This window comes from Microcebus murinus, chromosome 2 (genome assembly GCF_040939455.1).
Source record: "Microcebus murinus isolate Inina chromosome 2, M.murinus_Inina_mat1.0, whole genome shotgun sequence".
Lineage (NCBI taxonomy): Eukaryota > Metazoa > Chordata > Mammalia > Primates > Cheirogaleidae > Microcebus > Microcebus murinus.
In genome coordinates this window covers 124799984-124813364 of record NC_134105.1, presented here as the reverse complement: position 1 = coordinate 124813364, position 13381 = coordinate 124799984, and the positions used below count along the sequence as shown (strand labels likewise).

The window sequence follows — 13381 nt, the reverse complement described above, 5'->3', positions numbered from 1 at the left end:
ATGGCCTCCCATAGTGCTAGGATTACAGGCGTGAGCCACCATGCCTGGCTAATCTGAGTTTTCTTTGTAGTTATTGATTGGTAAGCAGTTATTTTAAATTTGATTTTATTTTCCAGTATATGTTTTTCCTTTGATTTTCCTGTTTTTTGCTAAATTGAACTTTCAAATCTTAGAAGGAAAACCTTATGAAATCCTATCTTTATCACTCTATGTTTCATTTTCTATTTTATTTTGTTTTGTCATTAACCTTGCTGTTTGGAAAAAATGGAATTCTTTTATAAATTCTTTGTTCTAATGTTTTAAGTCTTCTGTTTTCTGAAATTATTAACCACCTTCAAAGAGAAAAGTTATCTTGGCCATGCGCTATGGTTCTTAAAATGGCTTTGGCTCTTGAGCAAATATTTCACCAAACTGTTCTTTCTCAAGTCTGAGGTCATACTTATCCTTTTATATTTAAGTATTTCTTCTTTCTTCTTGGCAATGTATGAAATCTTTTTGTTTTTATTTATTTATTTATTTATTTATTTTTGAGACAGAGTCTCACTTTGTTGCCCAGGCTAGAGTGAGTGCCGTGGCATCAGCCTAGCTCACAGCAACCTCAAACTCCTGGGCTCAAGCAATCCTTCTGCCTCAGGCTCCCGAATAGCTGGGACTACAGGCATGCACCAACATGCCCGGCTAATTTTTTCTATATATATTAGTTGGCCAATTAGTTTCTTTCTATTTATAGTAGAGACAGGGTCTCGCTCTTGCTCAGGTTGGTTTCGAACTCCTAACTTTGAGCGATCCTCCTGCCTCAGCCTCCCAGAGTACTAGGATTACAGGAGTGAGAAACCATGCCCAGCCAGAAGTATACTTTTATCTTGTGTAAGCCACTATTATTTTTTTTTTTTTTTTTTTTTTTTTGAGACAGAGTCTCGCTTTGTTGCCCAGGCTAGAGTGAGTGCCGTGGTGTCACGCCTAGCTCACAGCAACCTCAAACTCCTGGCTCAAGCAATCCTCCTGCCTCAGCCTCCCAAGTAGCTGGGACTACAGGCATTCGCCACCATGCCCGGCTAATTTTTTGTATATATTAGTTGGCCAATTAATTTCTTTCTATTTATAGTAGAGACGGGGTCTCGCTCTTGCTCAGGCTGGTTTCGAACTCCTGACCTCGAGCAATCCGCCCGCCTCGGCCTCCCAGAGAGCTAGGATTACAGGCGTGAGCCACCGCGCCCGGCCAAGGTTGCCCCTCCTACTTTAGATTTTTTAAATGCAGAGCAATGACAGCAGAGACAGAATGACCTTTCACCTTTGTGAAACTTTCTCTCACAAATAAAGCACAATAAGACTTTGTGCTCTTGCTAGGAAGGAGAGAAGGAACAAAAGAGGACACAGAACAATTGAAAAAAGAATGAAAGACAAACCTAGATGTTCTGCCTGACCAGAGGAATAAGACAGGTCAGAAACAGTCTAGTAAATCATAAAAACAGAAATTCCTTATTTTAATGACTAAATTTGCAAGAATGAGCCCTTAAATGATACATGTCTCTATATTAAATAGATTTCTTTTCTTGGCGAAAATTAGTAGCACTCAGATATGTGGAAGTTGCCTTTACACTGGAGCAAAAAAGTACTAATTGGAAAAGACATTCTCCAGAAATGACCTTGATAATTGCAGTTTTGGAGGCTTATGCAGGTACCATAATAGAATCAGGAAAAAGAGATACATAAAATATAACGCCCTATTAACTAGGAATCTATACTCACAGTTTCAAGTATAGTAGATACACCTTTTGAATACCACCACTTTATAAAGCAATATAGTAAGAGGTTACATTGTAGACACCACAAATATACCTACAGGATGACTGGCAGCAAGGGGTGTCTCTTAATGTTAAGCAAATAGGTCCTTGTAATATTTTTTAGTGATAGCATCGTTCCTGGACTGAAACAGTACTGTATTTCCAACAAATTAGATGAAAGTAGAAATGATATGCCTCTGGCCTTGGATGATAACTGAAAAACTGGCTCTGATAAAAACAAAGCACTGATATCACACTGAATATAAATAAACTGGCATGTATTATTTTATGAAATTATATGAATTTCTAAATTTACATTATTCTATAAATGCATATGCACATATACATATAACTAAATTAGTAAATAAAAGAGGACTATTTCATCTGCAATATTGGATGTTTGTATATTCAAGTTGTCTAATACATGTTGGAAGTGATCTCAATGGAAAATAGGAGTTTGCCTTGGATTTGAAGTCAACTTACAACTCAATCACACACAGTATTGGATTATGTTTAAAAGGTATTCTTTGAACTGGGCACACTGGTCTATAGCTCCACTTACTTGGCAGTTGAGATGGGAGGATTCTGAGCCCAGGAGTTCGGGACCAGCCTGGGCAACAGAGTAAGATCCTATCTCTTTAAAAAAAAAGAAAAAAAGTGTTGGCCGGGTGCGGTGGCTCACGCCTGTAATCCTAGCACTCTGGGAGGCCAAGGAGGGTGGATAACTCAAGGTCAGGAGTTCGGAACCAGTCGGAGCAACAGTGAGACCCCATCTCTACTAAAAATAGAAGGAAATTAATTGGACAATTAAAAATATATATATAAAAAATTAGCTGGGAATGGTGGCACATGCATATAGTCCCAGACACTTAGGAGGCTGAGGCAGAAGGATTGCTTGAGCCCAGGAGTTTGAGGTTGCTGTGAGCTAGGCTGATGCCACGGCACTCTAGCCCAAGCAACAGAGTCAGACTCTGTCTCAAAAAAAAAAAAGAAAAAAGTGTTGTTTGTTCTCCAAAATTTCAAAACTTACTGCAGAATTCTAACTTGTACAACCATTTGTCCCCACTAGAAATTACTCTACATTGTTCTCTGAATTGTCATTTCTGCTTCCCTGACAGGGAATTTAATTATAGATTTACTTTCAACATTTATTGGAGGCCTATTTTTTATTATGAGCTATAAGAGATACTTTCATAAAGCACTCACATCTATTAACATGGTTCACTAAAGCCAAGATTTGCTGATAAAGCCAAAAAATAACAATGATGGATGGAATAGGAAAGAAAAAGACAATGTGGGTTCTCATACAGTATGACAAAGTGGCAGATCTTATTTTCCTGTTCCACAAGAGCATAATGTCAACTGATGAATTGTTTAAATGATGCTCTAAGCAATCTAGTATTAAAAATGTTACTGAACAAAACTCTATCTAAACCTCTACACTTTTGCTTCTGGAAGGGGGAGTTACTTGCCTCTGCCTCTGCTGTCAACTGCATCTTCTTTGCTATCAACCGTGTTATGTCAATTGGACCTAAGAGAAGAAAAAAAACATGCCTTTTAAATTGATGGATATAGCTACCCAGCATCATTATTTAAATCATGAACTTAAAAATCAAGCAAATACAAAGATGACTATGTAAACTACAATACAACCACAAAACATGATACAGCTCTTAAATGAAACATGGGCAGTATAACAGAAGGAAATAAACAGATGGAAATTCATAAATATAAATACTAAGCACAAAACTACTAAATGTACACACAGTAATTACAACTACATTAATCATGCAATGCTACATGTCCAATTTGATTGTATGAAAAATGAGATTCCCTGACTAGACTCTATAATTGAGACCATTAAGAAGCTGGATAAGATGCTGGATAAAAATAATAAAAACTAGACAAAGGATTAATGAAGATGGGAGATGAGAAACACCACCAGACAGAGTGTCTCTGCAGAAAACACAATTCTAGGAGAAATCAGAAGAAAGAAGCAAACAGACGAGCATACAGCAGAGGAGGGTCGGAAGGAGGGTACCTGAGACCACGGGAGACTCCACGGGAGGAGGTTACGGAGGAGAACTGGAGGCAGAGACCTCCGGAGCAGCCTGGAGACCAGCAGCAAGGGTAGGTGTCGCAGTTACCTTCCCCTCCCTTGCATCTCGGACTCCTGGTGGGCTCTCCAGCGGGTGGAGAGACCTGCAGACACCAGCCCAGAAACGGCGGACGCGGCACCAGGCTCCCAACTCCCCAGGGCACCTCCGTGTGCACAGACCCGAGCCGCGCGGCAGGCGCCATACTGCCTCCTTCTCCCCTCCCCCGACCCTACCCGCGGCTGCCAAAAGAGACAATATAATCACCAATTGGAGGCACCTCAAGGAAACAGAACCTTCTCTTTTGGGGCCCTACAGCTGACTGAGGGGAACTCAGACTGTGAGCTCCCCACCCGCCAGCCGTCCCAGGTGCAGCTGGCACGGTGTTCCCAGGCAAACAATGTAGACCCTGAGGCTGAGAGACATCGACCAGCTTGGGCTCCCATGGGTGAATTGGGACTGGCACTCCTCTCCCTGGTGGGGTCAGGGATTGAACTCTGGGGCCCAGAGGTCAGACCAGCAGACCAGATCCCGTGCACCCAGGTCTCACATTGCCTGGGGCACAAAAGGGATATCTGTGAACAGCCCACTAAGGTTTGTGAGCCTTCAGGGGCAGATCAGCGTCCTAGAGGGCAACCCTCCTCCCAAAGGGAGGCCGTGCGCCCAGCCCAGGTGGCGTTCCTGCGCACGGAACATCCCGGCCGGCATCACAGTCAGGGGAGGCCTGGTGGCCTGTGGTCTGGCCTGCTGGCAGAGGCCCAGGAGTAGCTGCGGAGTTGGGGAGGGTGGAAAGGAGTGAGGCCCCTCCAGACTGCGGGTCTCAGATGGCCCCACCCCCACAGGAAGACTCTCTGAGCAGGGCCATTCCAGCCCCTCCCTGACAGCTTTTCCTGGAAGCAAGAGAACAGAACTTTGACCCCTGCTAACCCCACTGGTGGTGCCTGAGGGCAGGGTTACCCAACCCAGCTCCACCCAGACTCTCTCCTAGACCAGCCCTCACTGAGAGGGAGAAGAGGACACACCTCGAAGTCCCAGGGCCCCACCGACCACCTGAGGCACTAGAGTGCATCTGCAGAGGAACAAGAGCTGGTTACAGGACACAAAAACAACAGCATAGCCTGTTCCTCCCAGCAAGCGCCACCTACTGACAGGGAGGACATCCTGCGCACCCTCTTCAAGGCACCTGCTGACTCATCATACAGGGAGTGGTTCAATCTCACCCACAAACACCACCTACCGGCTCAGAAATGTGGATCATAAGAAAACTGAATGACCTGCAACAACAACTGGATAAGCAACACAAAGAAAACACAAAAAGACTCCAAGACCTGGAACACAAATTCACTAAAGAAAGCGATACAATGAAGAAAAGTTTAACCCAACTCCTGGAAATGAAGAATCAATTCAGGGAACTACAAAACACAGTGGAAAGCCTCAAGAACAGGGTACCTCAAACAGAAGAAAGAATCTCAGAGATTGAAGAGAACACCTTCCAATTAAATAGATCAGTCACAGAGATAGAGCAGAGAAACAAGAGAAAAGAGCAAAGCCTATAACAGATGTGGGATTATGTTAAGAAACCTAATGTGAGGGTCATAGGGTTGCCAGAAGGGGAAGAAGAAAACACTCAAGGGTTGGACAAGCTATTTGAAGATATAATAGAGGAAAATTTCTCAGGCCTTGCTAAAAATCTCCAGATACAAGTTCAAGAAGCTCAAAGGACCCCTGGGAGATTCAATGCAAACAGAAAGACTTCACGACATGCAGTCATCAGACTGACCAAAATATCAACTAAAGAGGCCCTTCTAAGAGCTGTAAGACGAAAGAAGCAAGTAATGTACAAAGGAAAGCCAATCCAAATAATGCCAGATGTCTCTACTGAGACTTTACAAGCAAGGAGAGACTGGGACCCCATTCTCACTCTTCTGAAACACAGCAATGCCCAGCCTAGAATCTTATTCCCTGCAAAACTAAGTTTTATATACGAAGGAAAAATCAAGACATTCTCAGATAAGCAAAGACTGAGGGAATTCACCAAGACAAGACCAGCCCTTCAAGAAGTACTCAAAACAGTGTTACCCACGGATCAGCACAATAAACACTCACGAATGTAAATCTACTCAAAGAACTATAGACCAACATCCCTTATGAACATAGATGCAAAAATCCTCAACAAAATCTTAGCCAATCGAATCCAGGTGCTTGTCAAGAAAATAATTCAGATCAATTTACCAGACTTCAAACTATACTACAAGGCTATAGTCATCAAAACAGCTTTTTACTGGCACAAGAACAGGGACATTGACCAGTGGAACAGAACAGAGAACCCAGATATAAAACCATCCTCATAAAGCCAACTAATCTTTGACAAAGCAAATAAAAACATACACTGGGAAAAAGAATCCTTATTCAATAAATGATGCTGGAACACTGGATAGCCACATGTAGAAGACTGAAACAAGACCTTTCACCTCTCACAAAAATCAACTCTCGCTGGGTAACAGACTTGAACCTTAGGTGTGAAACTATTAGAATTCTAGAGGAAAATGTTGGAAATACCCTTCTAGACATTGGTCTAGGCAAAGAATTTATGAAGAAGACCCCAAAGGCAATCACAGCAGCAACAAAAATAAACAAATGGGACATGATCAAATTAAAAAGCTTCTGCACAGCCAAAGAAACAGTCATGAAAGTAAACAGACAACCTATTCTGTAGAATGGGAGAAAAATTTTGCATCCTACAAATCTGATAAGGGGCTGATAACTAGAATATACTTAGAACTCACGAAAATCAGCAAGAGAAAAAACAAATAACCCTAATAAAAAGTGGGCAAAGAACTTGAACAGAAACTTTTCTAAAGAAGACAGAAGAATGGCCAACAAACATATGAAAAAATGTTCAACATCTCTAATCATCAGGGAAATGCAAATCAAAACCACAATGAGATATCACTTAACTCCAGTGAGAATGGCCTTTACCAAAAAGTCCCCAAGCAACAAATGCTGGCGTGGATGCGGAGAGAGAGGAACACTCCTACACTGCTGGTGGGACTGCAAACTAGCTCAACCTCTGTGGAAAGCAATATGGAGATACCTCAAAGCGATACAAGTAGGTCTCCTCTTTGATCCAGCAATTCCACTACTGGGCATCTACCCAAAAGATCAAAAGTCACTTTATGAAAAAGACACCCGCACTCGAATGTTTATAGCAGCACAATTCACAACTGCAAAGCTGTGGAAACAACCCAAGTGCCCATCAATTCATGAGTGGATTAATAAAATGTGGTATATGTATACCATGGAGTACTACTCAGCTTTAAGAAACAAGGGTGACACAGCACCTCTTGTATATTCCTGGATAGAGCTGGAACCCATTCTACTACGTGAAGTATCTCAAGAATGGAAAAGCCAGCACCACATGTACTCACCAGCAAATTGGTATTAACGGATCAACACCTAAGTGGACATATAGGAGTAACATTTATCCAGTGTCGGGAGGGTGGGAGGGGGGAGGAGGGGATGGGTATATACAACCAAACGAGTAAGATGTGCAACGTTTGAGGGATGGACAGGCTTGAATCTCTTACTCGATGGGGACGGGGGCATGGGCAATATATGTAACCTTAACACTTGTATCCCCATTATACACTAAAAAAAAATTATATATATATATATGTATATATATATTACAAACTAAAACACTTAAAACTTATTATCAAGCTGGTAGAAATCTACAGAGGCAAAAAAAAAAGGACAGAAAAAAATTAGAACTCTATGGTAAATGTGATAAATGTAAATGTTTTTGCCACACTCTAGAAACATTAACTTTCTACACAGGCAGCAATGCTGGGTACAGTGTTTTTACAGAACAATACACAGTGTACTTTACAGAATGATAAAGTCTAGTTCCTGCCCAGAATGGGAAGTCTAACTGGACACCACCACATAAATGTCAGCTATGGGCTAAAAGAGAATGTTTAGCATGTTAAAGTAAATAAAAGTGAAACTTGAAACATAAGGAATAATAAACTAAATAACCATGTAGATAAAGAACCAAATAGATTTCAAAATGAAAAACAATTGAAATTTCAAGCAACATATAAATTAAACAGCAGATTAAACGTGTGTAGAGAGTACTAGTAAATGGGACTATAGATCAAAATCAATTAGCCAGAAGATAATCCAGAGAAATAGTGATAGAAAATATTAGAGAAGTTTAAAGACATAGAAGTCATCAAACCAAACAGCCAAGTGGAGACAGGAGCCAATCACAGATGCACTAAAGCAGGATGGTCACAGCTGCACAACAAGTATTCTAACGTAGGACTTCTGCAGACTGTATTGGAGGGAGCCATTACATTATACACTCTTAACATGAACATTAATGATCATGAAGATACAACAAATTAAAAGAAAGTCTCAAAACAAGATGTTTGCCAATGTGCCAACAATAATGAAAAACGTCACATACCTCAACCATTAAAGACTGGAAAGGATAAACCATCAACTTTATAATATCTAAAGCAAAAAAAGATGCCATGAAGAAAATGGAAGAACTAAATAAATGGAAAGATTTCATATTCATTCATGAGAAAACTGAATATTAAGATGGCAATATTCCCCAATTTATCTATAGATTCAAAGCAATCCTCATCAATATTTCAGCTGGCTTCTTTGCAGAAATTGACAAGCTGATCCTAAAATTCATATGGAAATTTACGGGCCACAAAATAGCAAGAAAAATCTTGAAAACAGAGTCAAACACTCATACTTTCTAATTTTAAAACTGGAAAACAGATGATCAATGGAAAATAATGGAAAGTCCAGAAATATACACTCACATTTACAAGCAATTGATTTTCAACAAGGGTGCCAAGATAACTGACTGAACAAAGAGTAGTCTGATCAACAAATGGTCTGGGACAACTGGTTAGCAACATGCCAGAGAAGGAAGATGGATCCTGAACTCATACCATATACAGAAACTATTGCCTGTAATCCTAGCACTCTGGGAGGCCGAGGCGGGCGGATTGTTCAAGGTCGGGAGTTCGAAACCAGCCTGAGCGAGACCCCGTCTCTACTAAAAAGAGAAAGAAATTAATTGACCAACTAAAAGTATATATACAAAAAAAAAAATAGCCGGGCATGGTGGTGCATGCCTGTAGTCCCAGCTACTCGGGAGGCTGAGGCAGGAGGATCGCGTGAGCCCAGGAGTTTGAGGTTGCTGTGAGCTAGGCTGACGCCACGGCACTCACTCTAGCCTGGGCAACAAAAGTGAGACTCTGTCTCAAAAAAAATAAATAAATAAAAGAAACTATTGATAACTCAAAAAGGATCATACCTAAAAATATAATTTTTATAGAAAAAAACAGAGGTGTAAATCTTAATGGCCTTAGACTAGGTAATGGCTTCTTTGATGAAGCAACAATAGAAAAAAATAGATAAATTGCAATTTCGTCAACATTTAAAAGTCACTTTTGGGCCGGGCGCTGTGGCTCACGCCTGTAATCCTAGCTCTTGGGAGGCCGAGGCGGGCGGATTGCTCAAGGTCAGGAGTTCAAAACCAGCCTGAGCAAGAGCGAGACCCCGTCTCTACTATAAATAGAAAGAAATTAATTGGCCAACTGATATATATATAAAAAAAAAAAAAAAATTAGCCGGGCATGGTGGCGCATGCCTGTAGTCCCAGCTACTCGGGAGGCTGAGGCAGAAGGATCACTCAAGCCCAGGAGTTTGAGGTTGCTGTGAGCTAGGCTGACGCCACGGCACTCACTCTAGCCTGGACAACAAAGCGAGACTCTGTCTCAAAAAAAAAAAATAAAATAAATAAATAAATTAAAAAAAAAAAAAATAAAAGTCACTTTTGTGCTGCAAAGGATACCACCACCAAGAAAAGTAAAAAAAAAAAAAAAAAAAAATGTTTGCACAATGGCAATATCATAGTCAATGAGGTTTATCTGGGGTGTGATTATTACTAACCGAAAACTTTTCCCGATACCCTGCCATGCCAATTTGCAATATAGTTGGCCTTGGCAATTTTTGATTGTCTCTACAGAGACTAAATTAAAAAAAAAAGAAAGAAAGTAAAAACTACAACCCACAGAATGGGAAAAAACATCTGCAAATCTGATTAGGGACTTGTATCTAGAATATATAAAGAGCTCTTACAATTCAACAATAAAAAGACAAATAATCCAAATAAAACACAGGCAAAGTGCCTGAATAGGTATTTCTCTAAAAAAGACATACAGGCTGGGCACAGTGGCTCATGCCTGTAATCCTAGCACTGTGGGAGGCCAAGGAGGGTGGATGGTTTAAGCTCAGGAGTTCGAGACCAGCTACTCGGTAGGCTGAGGCAGAAGGATTGCTTTAGCCCTGGAGTTTGAGGTTGCTAAGAGCTAGGCTGATACTAGGACATTCTAGCCCAAGCAACACAGTCAGACTCTTGTCTCAAAAACAAAGGACAGAAAAATTGCCAATAACAACATGAAACAAATGCTCATCACTAGACACCAGTTAAATGCAAATCAAAACCACAAGATACCACTTTATACCCACTAGGATAGCTATAATCAAAAAGACAACAACAAATGTTAGTCTGAATGTGGAAAAATTTAAACCATCCAAATTGCTGGTGGGATATAAAATGATACAGTGCTTTGAAAAACAGTCTGGAAGTTCCCCAAAAGATTAAACACAGAGCTACCTCAGATCCAATAAATGCACTCCCATGTATTAATATATACATAAGAGAAAAAAACACGCCCACCCCCAAAACTTGTACATGAATATTTATGGCAGCATTATTCATAATAACGAAGTAGAAACAACTCAAATATATATCAACTGATAGATTAATAAAATTCAGTCTATCCATATAAAAGTATGATGGATTTAATGGATATCCATAATGGAATGTTACTCAACAATAAAAGGGGCAGTTCGTTTCTCCATCAGCCAGGAAGGACGTGTTGAGGTCAGCATACCCACCAAGGACTGTAAGTACCATGGCTTCCGGCACTTTGGTAAAACCTCAGATGTAGCCTCCTGGCCAGGCACCTGCGGATTCATATTGTTGGAGCATTCATGGTATCCCAGGGAGTTGCAACTTTGTATAAGCTTGGTGTGGCTGAACCAAGAAAAAAGGCATATGCAGATTTCTACAGAAATTATGATTCTATGAAAGATTTTGAGGAGATGAGGAAGGCTGGCATCTTTCAGAGTGCAAAGTGATTTTGGAACATAAAAGAATTTCTTGACCTGTGTTCCTGAGCTATGACTGTGTGGGCTGCCAAATAGTTTCTCTTGATAAACCATTAACAAATACTGTGGGGGGGGCGGGGGGCAATAAGAGGAGAGAACAATGATACATGCTACCATATGCATGAAACAAACAGTTTGCTAGGTGAAAAGAGTTGGTCACAAAAGACTACATATTATATGATTCCATTAACATGAAATGTCTAGAATAGATAACTCTACAGAGACAGAAAGCTAGTGGTTGCCTAGAGACTGGGGTTAAGGTGGGTTAGGGAAAAGGGGACTTAAGGGGAAAAGGGGTTAAAGGGAGTGTAGCCCAAAATGATTAACGGTTAATGGGTACAGGGATTTTTTGGAGTGGTGATGAACATATTCTAAAATTCATTTCATTTTAATTTCTCTGTTCTGAAAGATTCTTTTCTGTATATTAAAATTACAGCAATGTAGCTGCTAGGTGTTTAACTTGACTAACTGAGGTATTAATTCTGACAATTTTTTTCATGATTTTTAAAGAAAAAATCAGATTTTAAAGGTATTAAAGTATTTTTATGAGAATTTGTTGCTGTGTATAACTCCTATATACACTGCATATTGTGCTTCATTATTGTCACAGGTTTGTAGACAGTTTATTTTCACACTGAATCAAGGTACTATTAAGTCATTAAGTATGAAATGTCTGATTTCCTTAAGTACTAAGTGTGACAGTTGATATCTCTGACATTTCACTTTGACTTCTTGTTTTATTTTTATTGTGAAGGTACAGTCTCAGTCTTTCAAATGAATGATTTGGCTTGTGAGTATCTTTCAAAACTTTTTTTAAAGCATTTTTGTGAAACCATGGATAAGTCAAAAATTAGTATTATTTTCAAGTATGAGTTCCATCATGGAACCAATGTTCCCACAGACATGTCAAAATATCAATGAAGTGTTTGGGAAGGATATGGCTAATGAATGCACAGTACGTGGATGGTTTGAAGAGTTCTGTTCTAGTGAAGTCAATCTTTAAAATGAGCCACAGAGGCCGGCGCGGTGGCTCACGCCTGTAATCCTAGCTCTCTGGGAGGCCAAGGCGGGCGGATTGCTCAAGGTCAGGAGTTCGAAACCAGCCTGAGCAAGAGCGAGATCCCGTCTCTACTAAAAATAGAAAGAAATTAATTGGCCAACTAATATATAGAAAAAATTAGCCGGGCATGGTGGCACATGCCTGTAGTCCCAGCTACTCGGGAGGCTGAGGCAGGAGGATTGCTTGAGCCAGGAGTTTGAGGTTGCTGTGAGCTAGGCTGACGCCACGGCACTCACTCTAGCCTGGGCAACAAAGCGAGACTCTGTCTCAAAAAAAAAAAAAAAAAAAAAAAAAAAAAAAGAGCCACAGTAGTAAGACCCAGGTGGATAACGATGAGCTGAAAGCTGCAGTGGAAGCGAATCCATCTGAACCTACTCGTGAACTAACAGCAAGATTTGACATTACTATTCCAACAATATTGGACCATTTGAAACAAATTGGCAAGGTAAAGAAGCTGGATAGATGGGTCCCGCATGAATTAAATGAACGTCAGAAGAGAAATCGTCTATAAGCTTGCCTTTCTTTGATGTCACAATATAAAAGTGAACCAATTCTACACTGTATTGTTACAAGTGATGGAAAATGGATTCTTTTTGACAATCGCGTTTGGAACAATAATTGGATAAAGATGAACTTCTGAAACACAGTCCAAAACTGAATATTCATTTTTTAAAAAGCTAATGGTGTCTGTTTGGTGGTCCAGTGCTGGTATTATCCACTACAGCTTCATGAAACTTGGTGAATCCATTACAGTGAAGTCTACTGCAACTAATTGGACAAAATGATTAGGATGCTTGCGATTAAGCAGCCAAGATCGGTCAACAGAGACAGGAAAATCCTCTTGCAAGACCACATGTCGCACAAACAAGGCTGTTCAAACTACAGAGGTTGGACTTGGAAACTCTCTATCACCCACCATATTCACCAGACCTTGCACCGACCAACTGACTACCACTTCTTCCAAGCTTTGACCACTTCTTGCAAGAAACAATATTCAATTCTCAACAAGCTGTAGGAAAAGCTTTTTGAGATTTCAGTGCCACTCACTCTCCAGGCTTCTTCCGTACTGGCCTAAACAAACTACCATTAAGATGACAAAACTGTGTAGACACTTTAGGCACATACTTAGATTAATTGTACTGCTTCTTGCTTGAAATATAATAAAGTAAACTTTTGAT

General features: G+C 40.4%; 1 protein-coding gene and 1 non-coding gene across 4 annotated transcripts in view; one reads left to right on the top strand and one right to left on the bottom strand.

Moving 5' to 3' along the window:
• SOAT1 (sterol O-acyltransferase 1) overlaps nt 1-13381 on the bottom strand; it is a 92770-nt gene that overhangs the window by 41054 nt on the left and 38335 nt on the right. For all 3 annotated transcript variants that reach the window (XM_076000417.1, XM_012772579.3, XM_076000418.1), the window contains one exon: nt 3257-3315. In XM_076000417.1, coding sequence (XP_075856532.1) covers nt 3257-3315 — 59 coding nt within the window. The remainder of the gene's footprint in view (nt 1-3256; nt 3316-13381) is intronic.
• LOC142869663 (U4 spliceosomal RNA) lies at nt 9798-9938 on the top strand. Its single transcript, XR_012918243.1, has one exon. It is a non-coding gene; the product is annotated as a U4 spliceosomal RNA (small nuclear RNA).